The following is a 14,274-nucleotide window of genomic DNA, read 5'->3' as shown; positions in this document are numbered from 1 at the left end:
AGGAGAGTGGTTAGGGGGTGATCAGGCTGGCAGGCAGAAGTAGTGAGGGGCAATCAGGCAGGCAGGCAGGTGAGCAGTTGGGAGCTAACAGTTCCAGATTGTGAGAGGGATATCCAACTGCCCATTTAGGCCTGATCCACGGACAATCAGACATCCCTCGAGGGGTCCCAGATTGGAAAGGGTGCAGGCTGGTCTGAGGGATATCCCCCCACCACCCTGTGCATGAATTTTGTGCACCAGGCTTCTAGTTTTAATGAATGACAAAGTATTCATTGGTAACTTAAAACATTTTTTAAATGTTATCTTTGAAAAATAAAGCAAAAGTATGCCAGAAGAAGAAACTGCGCATTTATTTTGATTCAAATAAGTGACATTAGAAATAATGATATATATTTCCTTAGCTGGTTTGGCTCAGTAGATAGAGTGTGGGCCTGCGGACTGAAGGGTCCCAGGTTCAATTCCAGTCAAGGGCAGAGTAGGGGGCATTCAAAAGGCAGCCGATCAATGATTCTCTCACATCATTGATGTTTCTATCTCTCTCCCCCTCTCCCTTCCTTTCTGAAATCAATAAACATGTATTTTTATAAAATACTGGTATATTTCATTGTTTCATTTGCTAATTTATACACACTTAAATTTATTCAAATATCACACTCTGGTACCATAAGAATATTTATTTCACAAGTGATTTTTAATTCTATAACTACAATTTCCCCCACATTTTTACATTATCACATCTTTTTTTCTATACTTTTAAAACACTAAGTACAGAATTTATTAGAAGTTAAAAAAGAAAGGTACATTCTTTCTGCTGAACAATATATCATATTTAACTTAAAGATGATTTACCTTTTGGATATCAAAACCGAAGCTGCTGGGGTCACATTTATTTGGGAGTTCCAAAATAGCCCTGAGGTCTAAATAGGAAAATACCTCCTATAAACAAACAATAAAACTCTACAAAAGTTACAGAATCACATCCGGACCCAACGTTTTCACAATATCCAGAAACCTACCGGATTTTTAGAAATGACAACGAAGATAGCTTTACATCCATAACAATAGCTTATCCCAAGATGAAACAGAGCTGGAACCCTGACCCCAAGCGGCCTCTCACACACATCCGCAGACTGCAAGGGAGTCCCAGGCAGGGCGATTCGCATGAAGAGAATTTCAATGCGATTGGCTTTCCCTGTTTCTATGAGTGGGTGTGTTGTTCAAACTCCTTAGGCCATTCCGAAGGCTCCCAGAGTTGCTGGTGACATTTCTGAGTGTATATCTTCCCTTTATAGTTTTCACCAAATTCGACATTGCTGTGCAGTCCCAAACCAGCTTCTAGACCTTCTGCTCCCCAACTGCTGTGAAAGTGCTTCCACGTGACCCCTTCCCCCTCACCCCCCAAAAAAACAAAACTTCCTAATGCATCAGGTCAGCACAGGCCCGCTCTACCCGGGACGGCAGCCTTTTGTTTCTCTTCTACATTTTCCTTAAAAAAGGGATCACAGTCTGATGGACCGGTTTCTCTCAAGCCCCAAACTACGTCACCTTAGATTAGAGTATCTAACACGGAGGCTGACTTGGGGAAATCTTAGCACTTCTTAAAGGGTAAAGTGTGGATTCTATGTCAGCCCGGCGCCAAATCTCAGGGAGTCAGCCCCACCCGGTGGCCACTCCCCAACCAGAGTCCTCCGAGTCAGGGTCCCTCCGTGCCAGGATGTCAAAGGAGGCATACCGGCTATATAACCTCACCAAGGAGCTCCTCTATAGTCACCCGGGCCAAACTGCCTCTGAAAAGCAAGTCCTGTGCTAGGACACACTGGCTGTGTTACACCTGTGTTGGCCTGAGCGCCCACAGTGGCCTTGGCTGTCCGGTCCTCCTGAATACACACCGTCCAAGCAGGTCACCCCGGACATTTCCCGGGAGCCACCGTGAAGCCACAGTAGCATTACCTATGTGAGCACAAAGCCAGGTCTCCTCTCAGGTCACGTGTGTGCATGCATGTGTGTGCATGCATGGGCACACTCACACCTTATCACACACTGTCCACTCTGGCACAGCTTGCTGCTGCGGGCTGTCACGGCACCACAGGGCCACACCTGTCACGTCGGCTTATTTCAGGCTGGGTCGGAGCGAGGAGGTTGTGTACTGTACGCGTCACTGGCCTTCGTCCGAGTCACTCAAAAATCAGCTCCTCAGTCCTAGTGGTTGTAGGGTTTCCTCTTTCTTTGAAAAAAATAACCTCCAGGGGAAGGTCTGTGGCCACTTATTTTAAATGTTAATGAAGAGCCACGTGAATTCAAGGGCACCGAGGCGAGCAGCTGACGCAGCAGGCACACAGAACAGATGCCCACGTAAGTCCTGAAAGCGTGGAGGTGCACTCCGAGGAGGGCGCAACCTCAGCTGGCAAGAGCCGTTTCTGTGCCGAGTGCTTTGTGGCAGCCGACAGCTATGCAGGACGATTTTCTGTCATAAACGTGACCAGCTGTCTTAGGAGTGACTGTGCTTGGCCTTCCACCCTTCCTTCCCCAGATGACTGGCCCTGGCCCTCCCGGCAGCTGCTGGATGGGGCCCGGCTAACGCGAGCCTGCTGCAGGGGAAACTGAGGCCCAGGCCCAGAATCCAAACAGTTCCACGTGCTGGCGTTTTCGCAGATGAAGGGCTGGTGGTGACTAGGAGCTTCCCATCGTTTGGGATAAGTCTTCACACTCCCGGGAACGACCATGCTGTATGAGGGTGGGAAAGTGAGCGGGCGTGTGTCTGCGGGGGAGCCGGGGACAGAGGGACAGCAGACGGCAGCAGGGCTGCAGCTCTTCCCCCAGAGCGAGCTTAGCTTAGTGAGCTTCTGGGAAGAGGGCCTCTCTCTCCTGTAGTGTGGACGGGGCGGGCACCTGCTCCTGCCGGAGGCTGCGGGAGCCCAGTCACACCCGCTCCGGGGTCTCGGCTCAGGTATTTACACCTCAGGGAGGCTTCTTCAAGCCTCCGTGCCCAGGATTCTTCCCGGGGACAGCAGCTCCCCATCCGTCACAGGGCCGGGGTCTGGCTCCACCCATGCGATTCCGCTTCACAGCACTGGCATTGCCTTAGACACATTTCCTCTGCCTAGTTTAATTGTAATTCACACAAACACTACAAAGTATTAAAACATACTTCCACTTTGCCCCTAACTATGTTTATATATAAATCCCTGAGAAGGTACCTGTCAAGTTGAAATTTACTATTTATAGTTCATAAACATCCGGGTGCAAGCAGACACCTGACCTCCCCCCTCTGTACATCGATGGGGGGGGGGGGTTGTCATTTGTCAGGAGAGAAACTTAGGGCTTCCTCCCTAAAAGCCGGGGAGTGGGGGGTTGGGGGGGAGGGTTCTAAGCTACCTGCTTGGACGCTAGAAAAATCTGCACTTCGTTCACTACTGTGTGTTTGGAGGTCATGACGTGAACACTCAGCAAGGACATTCACTGCCTGAGTGGCCTTGCTTTCCCGCCCTGTTCAGACCTCAGAGCAGTGGGGCTAGGGATGAGCAAGGCAGTTAGCCAAACCCGGAGAAGGAAAAGGCAGAGGAAGAAAAGGCAGGTGAGGAAAAGGAGAGGAGGCGAACGGGATGGCAGGGAACAAGTGTGACAACGCCAAGGAGACATGGAAACCAGAAGGGCCAGCCGTGCCCCTGCCCTGACACTGGGCACAGGGGCAGGGACTGGCCCCCGAGTGAGACACTGCAGCCAGCCACTCAAAGCCACAAAAATACATCAACGCCGAAAACGGGATCTGAAAGGATGCCAGACCGTCAGAGAGACCAGGGATGCTTCCACCCCGGGGACCAGCCCTCATCTTGGCCCATCCCAGCTCCTGGGCGCCAGGGTGGCCTGCAGCCAGCTGCTACCAGCTACGCTCACAGTGGGCCCAGCCCTCCGTGCCATCCTCCCTGTGCCTCTCTGGAACGCGGGCGGAACTCACTGCAATCTGACCTTAAAAGCGGAGCTATCACCACACCTGTTCCCCATGGAATGTGCAGCAGGGAGGGTGTGGGGAGTGAGTACGAGACCCCTGGTTACCCAATGCCTGGTGGTGCTGGGTGGGAGGGAACAGAGAGGCCAGTGCCACCGCCACCACCCACAGCAAGAGACAGCCGGGCCCAATGCCGCCAGTGAACACGGTTTGACCTGTGAATCCAGGAGGATAATGCAGCGCTTCTCACTCTCTGTAATATTTTAAATCTAAGCTTCCGAGCAGGACATAAATAAAGTGCTGTCAGTAGTGCATATGTGATCATACTCTACAGCCCAGTTGGCCAGAGATTCATTAGAGTTTCTCAGTGCTTGGCAGATTAAAAAAAAACAAAACGTGTGGACAGAAAACTCCCACTGAGAGTTCAGGGCCCAGGGCAAGCCACGTCTGTGCTCTGCCAAAGTCCCCACATCCCACCTTGGAAATTCTACACAGTCGGTGTGAGAATGAAGTGAGCATCGGGGCAGCTCTCAGGAAAAGGAAAAGGAAAAGGCAGTCCGCACCAGGGATCGTTGGCACTGAGTCGGAGGAGGCGCTGCCCAGCTCTCTGGAGGAGGCTTTGCCTAAAAGTCAGTTCTAATCCCTGGTCCTCTACCAGTTACCCCCTCCATTCCAGGGGTTTCACTCTGGGGTCTGTATCTGTTTCGCATCTTTCTAATATTTTAAGAACACCTGAACTCAATTTATCAAAGAGCACATATCACTTTTTGTTTTTCTAATAATAATAATAATAATAATAGTAATGTATTAGCTTTGCCCCCATTTTATTAAAAAGAGTTTTGCTTCTTTATCTGTTTTGAAATATGGTAAAGATTTTGTAGCGGCTTACCTAAAATCCCTTGCTTAAAATGAGTTTAGTTCCAGCAATAAATACATGCTTCTCTATGCACTGTCTCATACTTTGAAAATAGGTTTCTCTTCATTGTTACTCGCGTGTGAATAAAATAGCTTTAACAAATAAGATATAAGGAAATCTGATTCCTGTCTCACTTGATCATTTTGCTGTAAAAAAAAAAATGTCTCCATCAAATAGAAACAAATATTTGGCATCACTTATTCAAATCAATAAGAATACACAGGGCTATGGGTACCCACAATGAGAATGGAAAGCAAGATCAAAATCAAACAGCAAAAGAGGGAGAATTTTCCTAAATTCCGTATGAAATCATAGAGATATCACACATAATTATTGCTCGGAGCAACATTTTAAGCAAAGGATCTTTAGATAAATGCATTAAAACTGTCTTAAATACAAACAACCCTACCACTAGTAAAATGCTGCAAATTTTATAGTGATTAAAATAACAAAATTATACAGAAAATGCCCTTGGATAACTTGGCCTTCATATTTTCTTGAGGTTCTTCTAAAGGTAGGTAGGCTTTTAGGCAAACTGCCCGCCAGGTGTATTTGATGGCCAGGAGAACTGGTTTTAGGCAGAGCCATTTGTGCTGTGTGTGACCCACTCACCCTTGGGTGCAGCCTGAACAGACATGGATTGCTCTCTGGGGGCCCCTAGAGGCTCCTGTCCCGCAGGAGAAAGCGGGGCCCGGAGCGCATCCTTCCCCGCGCGCAGCCCGCACCTTCCCCGCAGCCCCGCCGGCTCCGAGGGCGCAGCATCCGCACCCGCTCCCTCACGTCCGCCTCCTCCAGGGCGCCGCCCGCCGGCCCTTGTGCGCGGCCGCCGCGCGCTGCCTCTCTGCCTCCTCCGCCCTCCGCTTCTCCTCCTTGGCCTCCTTGTACCGCCACTTGGGCAGCTGCAGGTGCGAGCTGTCCTTGGCGCCGGCCTTGGCGGGCGCCCGCTCGGGCTGGAAGGTGGGCGCGGGCGCCTTGGTGATGCGCACCCGAGGGATGGGGACGCCGGGCCGCACGCTGCTCCGCCTCCGCAGCGCCAGGAGGCTGGTCCTCCGCGGGGCCGCCAGGCTGGCTCTCCGGGCGCCCTCCCTGGAGGCCCCCACAGCCTGGGGGGTCCGGGATGGCTGCTCGGGCTCCTCCGCCTTGTCCCTCTCCTGGGCGCGGGTGCCTGGGGCCCCCGGAGCCTGCAGGATCTCCTGGACCGCCAGCCGCCTCTTCCCCACGCAGGGCGGGTCCTCGGGGCACACGGTCCGGCAGGCGATGGCCACCGCGGGGCTGTAGAGGCTCGTGGTCATCCTGACCATGTGGTCCAGGGCGCCCCCGTCCGCCAGGCCCGGGCGCGGGCGGGGTGTCAGCGTGGAGCGCACGAACTCCGTGAGCCTCTGCAGGCAGCTTTTGGAGCTCCCGGGCTTCAGGGCCCCCTCGAGGGGCAGCGGCAGCTCCGGCTTGTACTTCTCCCCAAACTGCTCCGCGCAGGGGCGCTCCAGCAGCCTCCCCATGAGGCGCACGGCCTCCGTCCGCCCCGTGTAGGTGGCCCACTCCTGGGGGGACATCCCGCGGTGGGGGTCCCTGGCGTGGACGTCCGCCCCTGAAAAACACAGGCAGTTAGGAGGGAGGTGGCAAGCGGAATGAAATGGGGGGTCAAACTTCCCAAACCTAACAGCGGCCTCTCGCCCCGGGCAAGTGGAGACAGACATTGGATGAACCTGCCTCTGGTCATCCCCGGCTGTTTCCTATAACACAACCCACCTCCACTTAATGGCCTCTCTTTCCTAAGTAAAACCACCTGGCCTCGGCACCGAAACACTGGGATTTTTGAAGCAATGAGATTTCTTGGCTTTCCAGCAATGGAGAGATGAAGACAACACAGGTGCTCTGTGAACAGGCGACTGTTGCTGCTAGAATGTTCTAAAAATACACAGTACTGGGCCCTTGCATCTACACTGAGTGGCCAGATTATTATTATGGTCTCTGAACGCAGAATAATCTGGCCACTCGGGGGGGGGGGGGGGTGTGTGTGTGTGCATACAGACACACACACACACACACACACACACACTGGGCCACTTAGAGGCCCATTACATGAATTTGTGCATGGATGGGTGAGTCGGGCCAGCCTGGCCAGGAGGAGGGGACATGGTAGTTGGCCGGCCTGCCTGCCTGCTGGTCGAACTCCTGGTCCAGGGAACAATTTGCATATTAGCCTTTTATTATATATGATATACACTGAGTGGCCAGATTATTATTATCTCTGAATGCATAATAATCTAGCTATTTGGTGCATATGTGTGTGTGTCTGTGTGTGTGTGTGTGTGTGTGTGTGTGTGTGTTAAAGGCCCAGTGCATGAATTCGTGCATGCGTGGGGTCCAGCCTGGCCAGGGGAGGGGACACGGTAGTTGGCCAGCCAGCCTGCCTGCTGGTCGAACTCCTGGTCTAGGGGACAATTTACATATAGCCTTTTATTATATAGGATATACACTGAGTGGCCAGATTATTATGCGTTTAGAGATCATAATAATCCGGCCACTCGGTGTATTTATTACCTCCCTGTCCCCCCATAGGTCTCTGTGAGGACGGCAAGGTTGTGATCTTGCAGAAATGGAAGGCCGTTTTCACGTCTCACGCTGAGTGGTTAGTTGATGGTGGCTCTGTCATCTTTACCAGATTGTGAGCTCCTCCAAAGCCAAGGCCACACCTCACTTTTAATTTCTCACCACACAGCACACTGGCTGGTGGGAGGCGTACATTTAATAAAGGTTTGTTCCAGGATGGATGGTGGTCACAGTGGCCGAGGGACCTGCTTGAACTCTCAAAGCTGGTAAAGGAGAAGTCCATGACCCTCAGCCCCAGGCACTTCCCTCCCCCCGACAACCCCCCAACGAGCAGGCCCTTCCTCGGTGAGTTTTCTGTGTCAGCATGGTCAGGCTCTAGGACTCGGATTTAATTAAACACAAACCAGTTGTGCTGTGAAGGTATTGTGTAGATGTGGTTAATGCCCACAGCCGGTTGACTTGAAGTCACGGAGCCTGCCTGAGGTAACATGGGTGGGCCTTGTCCCATCGGCTGATGGTCTTAAAAACAAAACCCGAACTTCCCAAGAAGAAGGAATTCCGCTTCAAGACTGCAGCCTCAGCTCCTACACTGGCCTACTGTGCAGACCTCGAGCTTGCCAACTCCCAAACCAACATAAGCCAGTTCCTTACACCTCTTAATAAAATTAACGACTTGCCAAAGCCAGTTTGGCTCAGTGGATAGAGCGTCGGCCTGCAGACTGAAAGGTCCCAGGTTCAATTCCGGTCAAGGGCATGTACCTTGGTTGTGGGCGCATCCCCAGTGAGGGGTGTGCAAGAGGCAGCTGATCGATGATTCTCTCTCATCGATGTTTCTAACTCTCCATCCCTCTCTCTTCCTCTCTGTAAAAAAATCAATAAAATATATATTAAAAATAAATAAATAAACGCCTTAATGTGCTAGTATAACACTCATTGGTCCTGTTTCCCTGGAGAACCCTGACTCCTACACCCTCACAGTCTCACTCACACTAGTCACTTCCTTAATGAATCCACACCACCCACTGGGCCCTCCGAATGCTTCATACGTTTCAGAATTAATAAGGAGTTGCTGTTCAATTCATCTTGGTCCAATCTCAGCCCCATCTACAGTTAAAAATCACTCGGGATTTCAAGTCCCATTAGTCATGTTTCCATGGGCAAAGCGATGTGGAGAAGTGGAGCAACTATCTCCTCTGCGAGCTCGCCAGGGACCAGGCTGGCTGAGGCTTCCGTCCCACGCAGACCCGGGTGCCTGACTGTGGGGACTGGTCAGTATGTGCTAAACCGAGCAGAACAGGTTCAGCACATACCCACGGCCCAGGCAGATCCAGCTCCCCCGGTTTCACCTGGTAATGCTCCTAATCCTGTGACACATTAAAGAATAGCCATATTAGAAGAGTGGTAATTATTTGGAACTGGAAATCAAGGTGGAACTCATTAGCTGGAGTACAATTTATAAACGGACCGAAATGAAAAGGGGGCAGTAAAAGTGTCATTGCAAAAAATAGATGACACATTAAACCTTAATTAATTGCATGTCACTTAAAAAGGAATAAACTGCAGAATTAAAATCTTAATGAACACTGCTTGAAAGAGACATTTTTCAAACGCTAATGGAAAGCTAAAGGAGCAGCTGTCCAAAGTTTAGCACGCCCCTTCCTGGTCCTCAGGTACCTCTTTGAGAGGATCCTGGAGAAATACAAACATTCTAAAGGACAAAGGCCACTCTAACTGTAACACAGCTCGAGAATCTGATTCCTGCGATAAGTCAGGGAATCACTTAAGAAATTACTGTTAAGGATAATATTAATGTCCTGGACGTAGTGATTAAATCATGAGAGAGACAAGTGCTGATGATTAACACAGTTATAAATACAGTACACCTTTCAGAGAATATGGAAAACTTCCGAAACATAACTGTATCCATCTTCTTCCCATGAGACTACTGGCCTCCTCACCTCTTACCCAATTTGTTTGGCCCAGGGCGCCAGGCAGGCAGACAAGAGTAGGGCTCCTGCCAGAGAGCCCATTTGCTGCCCGTGTTGAGTGCTGTGAGATGCCTACACAAAATCCTCTATTTTATTCAGGGAGAAACGTGCTCAGCTCTAAGCAATGCTCCATAATTGGTCTTTCCCGGGGTTTCACAACCTCGACACCATTGACATCTGTGGGGGCTGTCCTGTGCACTGTAGCGCTTGTAACAGCATCCCTGGCCTCCACCCACCCGATGCCAGGAGCAGTCTACCAGTTGTGAAAGCCAAAAGCATCCCACACCTGGCCCAAGGCAATCCCGTGGCCCACGTGAGCCCCAGAGAGAAGGCCGTTGTGTCCTGCTGAGGGACCAATGTACAATAGTTGGGCTGCTGCCTTCTGCCTGAAGCAGGAATCTGCAGCCTGACGCTGTGATGACCATTCTGTAATCATGAGGGGACCAGACAAGCAGCTTGAGGTAAAGTGGACAAGAGTCAGGAACTGGGTCTGTGATGTCCTCAGAGCCCTGGACCAGCTCTGCGTGGTGATTGCCTACCACAAAACTTCTACTAGTAGAGGGAGAAAAATGCACATCCATCTTCTTTAAACCACTGTCAAGTCAGGATTTCTGTTCCTCACGCAGGAAGCATTGTAAACAGGTCCTAAAGGAAGACGAGCTACCTTCCGTCACTCATTCTGAGGACACTTTTCCCAGGTGGTCATGGCCAGGTCCATGGGACCAGCAGGACACAGGCAGAGTCCAAGAGGCATCACTCCCTTCCCTATTTCTCCCACCCCCACCCCCACATTATCTATGCTTCAAAGCCCAGCCCTGTCTCCCTCCTGCCCACAGGCCTTTCCAGCCACAGAGGACCACTGTGGACCAGTCCTACAGGCCTTCTCCTTGCCCCCTCTGGCCTGTATCTTGAGGTCTAATCACTATGACGTCAGGATGCAGGGTCACAGGAAAGAGCCCCCAGCAGGCATCAGATCATCTGCCCTCCAGCTCTCCACACAGATTTAATGTGCCCACGAGCTCCCCTGCCCTGAGGGACCCCTGTTGGAGGATAAATACCCTGGCTTCCCTGGCCCACCCAAGAGGCATGTCTGAGATGTCTTGTACTAGGTCTTCCCAAGGTTCTAGGAAGGGCTGACTCCCGGCTGCCCACAATGGTCACCAGCTCCTTGGCACAACTTATTAGCTTTCCTGTTATCCTGGTCTCACTTCTCTCTCCTTCACACCACTTCCCAGGGGCATCCTCCAGAAAAAGGTCCTGGCCTCAAGTCCTTGCCTTGGGGTTTGCTTTCATGGGTCTCCGAGCTAAGACTCTGCCCTGGATGATATGGAATGCTGCCTAGTTTTTAGCCCTCTTTCTCCTTGACTGCTTGAAACTATTCCAACTGGGCAAATTCTGTTGTTGGGAAAGTCACGCTTTCCTTATAAACAGAAAGAAACCTCTTAGTGATAGCCTACTCTTTGTGGTATCAGACCTTTGGCTTTCCAGAAGTCCACAGTCAGGGCCAGCCTAGGACAGTGTGACCACACGGTCAGTGCCATCATGTGCGTGCCTCTGCTCCCTCTTCTTCCTCATGCAGCAAGCCTCCCGCCTTCTGCTTTGTTCCCTGGCATTACAGGCGACTCCACACTTTTTGTTTGCTTGGCTGCGCTTCCCAGGAGTGGCAGCAATGATACTACCTCCCGGTTCTCATAAGCAAGTCTGGAACCTGCCGGCCTCCGCAGTCTGTCTCTCTTCAGGGACGATCACGCCCTTCATACGGCTTCCCAGCGCCACTTACTTCAACAGGCCTGTCACTGGAGGGCATTAATATTCCCCTGAATTAACAAGGTGCCGCAGCCTGCCCCGCCATCCTCATCCTTGGGAAGCCAGAAACCAAAGAGCCAATAAATCAGCTTTTCAGAACCGTGTGATACTGTCGTTCTAACATTACTTTATTCTGCCTAACAAGCTAAGATAAGAGCTGATATGTGCCTGTAAGTCCTGAACTATTGGAAAAGGTAAACAGTTCTGGGGGGCATCCAGTTCAATGACTCATCATGTCCAAAAGGAAAATAGCTCCTATTGCCGAAACCGGTTTGGCTCAGTGGATAGAGCGTCGGCTTGGGGACTGAAGGGACCCAGGTTCGATTTTGGTCAAGGGCATGTACCTTGGTTGTGGGCATATCCCCAGTAGGGGATGTGCAAGAGGCAGCTGATAGATGACTCTCTCTCATCGATGTTTCTAACTCTCTATCTCTCTCCCTTCCTCTCTGTACAAAATCAATAAAATATATTTAAAAAAAGAAAATAGCTCCTATTGAATATAGTGAAATTGCAACTTGGAAATTCATTGGGTCACAGAGGAGCACTGCCCTTGACAAAATGAGGACGAGCTGCCCATTTTTACCCCAACCTTGAATGTGCAGTAACGCTGATGCCTTTCGCTTTGAAATGGCCACAGGGCGGCCATCCTGTGACCAGCTCTCAAGGTACCTTTTGCAGCTGCACACAAATGCCAATCCTAAAGAAATACTCAGGCATTCGGACCTTTAAAAGCTTTAACTTTTCCTACTTTGCTATATTAAATGGAAACAAGGCAAAAATACTTGTGCACGTTTTTAAAGTACCTTTCACGTAACAGGTGTCTTTATTGCTGTCCACCAAACCCAGGAAGACATTCAATCGCACTTTTTTTCTCTTAAAGCAGGCACACACCAGAAGAGGAAAATGAAACTCACTTACCAGGGGGGAAAGAACTGTAAACTAACTCAGTAGTAACAGTAGGACATGGAAATATTCTGGAAGTTAAATACTACAACCAAAGCCCCAAGGCTGAGCAGGCCCCATAACTCAGGCCCAAAAGCTCCCCAAGAAAGGTGTCAGGTTTTTATTTGAAGAAGGAATATAGGGCAAGATGGAAGGAAGAAAGCATATAAGAGGGGGAAATTCCATCTTTTCGCACTTACACTGGTTACATCATCAGGAGGCGACTACGTCCCCCAGGGAATGGCTGCCAGTGTCTGGGTATAATTTTGGTTGTTAATTTTGGGGATGCTGCAGCCACCTGCTGTCCAAGGCCAGGGATGAGCTGAGCCTTCTACTATTTATTACCAGTACAGCTCCCAACTACAAAGAATCACCTGGCTCCAAATGCCAATCGTGCCAAGATTAAGAAACCCTGAGTCACGTACCTGTTGCCATCGATAAGAAAGTTTAAGTATCTCATCACAAGGATACATTTCAAAGGGAAAAAATATACCATATATTTTCATGAATGTAACTGATAATTACTGAATACACAAGCTCACCAAAAACAATAATAATAACAACAATAACCAACACGGACTGAAGGTTTCCTCCATCCGAGGCATGAGTGCAAGGAACTCATTCAACCCCCCACCATGACTTCCTGCAGCAGCTGCTATCCTTTTTATAGAAGGGGAAACTGAGGCTCAGAACACCAGGTGATTGACTGTTAGTATGGACAGAGTAAGTGGAGGAGCTAGAATCTGAAGCCAGGAGTCCTGGCTTCCAAGTATGTTCTGTTGACCATTCTGTTCTGACCACATACAGGTCAGGAATGCACACCCTCAGGGTCTGTACTCATACGGATTACTCTAGACCAGTGGTGAGCAAACCACGGCTCATGAGCCACATGCGGCTCTTTGGCCCCTTGAGTGTGGCTCTTCCACAAAATGCCACGGCCTGGGCGAGTCTGTTTTGAAGAAGTGGCATTAGAAGAAGTTTAAGTTTAAAAAATTTGGCTCTCAAAAGAAATTTCAATCGTTGTACTTTTGATATTTGGCTCTGTTGACTAACGAGTTTACCGACCACTGTTCTAGACTGATGGGAAAGGGCTCACAGAAGATGAAATAGGAAAAGAAGCGTACAGAAAGACCAATGCCAAATGTGGTATCCACATCACTGAGTGGGAAAGGAACAGCACTAACATCGAGCACACTGCCTGTGAACAGGCCCATCACTCAGGCGCTGCTGTTATTCTGTGACCGTGTAGCCAAAGCCTAAACCTCCGCCAGGCCGGAGGAGAAACAACAGCGGCACCCAGGCAACTGGCCTATCAATAAAAGGGCTGGTGATTCAAATAAATTCCCTGGGAAGTATGCACAGATGTAACTGATCACCACACACTTCTGGTTGAAAAAGAAAATTGTTAATGATCTACCCGAAGTTTTAACTACATCCAGAGTGAAAGCAGATGAAGCGCTTGACCGCCATTTAACCAGAAGCAGCATCTCTCCCAGGCACAGGACAGGCAGAGCCTACACTCTGCTGAAACTGGTGTCTCACTTTGGAAACTGTCACTGAGCCCAAAGCACAGTCAATGGGATTCATGTAAGTGCGATCTTTTTTTAGTTCCAAGAACATTTCCATCTTCAAAGCCTCTATCTTCATTTACTGAGTTTATTCTTCTCACAGCATCCCCTGAAACACTCAGGTTCAGGCAAGAGGAAGAAGAATCTAAACCAAGCTGCAGATCTTATAACCCATCTAATCACAAGGAAAACAACAGACAGGCTCAGACTGGAGGGCACTGCCTTGTGGCCAGTATGCAGACGGTCAAGTCATGGACAAGGAGGCAAGACTAAGAAACCGTCAACAACCAGGGGGAATGGGGACTCATGACAACTAAATGTGGGAGCCTGGATGGGACCCTGGAATGGAAAGGGCACATCAGAGAAAGAACAGGTAAAATCTGAGCAACTCTGGAGTTTGGTGAACAGTCTTGTACCAATGTCGGCCTCTTGGGAAGATGCTAACATACAGTGCAGGCTATATGGGAACTCTCTGTCCTACGTTTGTCACTTTTCCATCCACCTGAAAGGATTCCAAAATAAATGTTTATTTCTTAAAAATAAGTTGTATACACAGAA

The 14,274-nt window shown here is 49.9% G+C and overlaps 1 protein-coding gene across 1 annotated transcript in view; it reads right to left on the bottom strand.

The window, feature by feature from the left end:
• Positions 1-326: 326 nt before the first annotated feature.
• The window catches only part of ANKRD33B (ankyrin repeat domain 33B), a 64,539-nt gene continuing 50,591 nt past the window's right edge, over positions 327-14,274 (bottom strand). Inside the window, exon 4 of the mRNA XM_084881941.1 lies at positions 327-6,447. Within this exon, the coding sequence (XP_084738067.1) occupies positions 5,639-6,447 (809 nt within the window). The 3' untranslated portion in view covers positions 327-5,638. The remainder of the gene's footprint in view (positions 6,448-14,274) is intronic.

This window comes from Pipistrellus hanaki, assembly GCF_964339955.1.
Source record: "Pipistrellus hanaki genome assembly, chromosome: 4".
NCBI lineage: Eukaryota > Metazoa > Chordata > Mammalia > Chiroptera > Vespertilionidae > Pipistrellus > Pipistrellus hanaki.
This window is presented reverse-complemented; position numbering and strand designations above follow the sequence as displayed.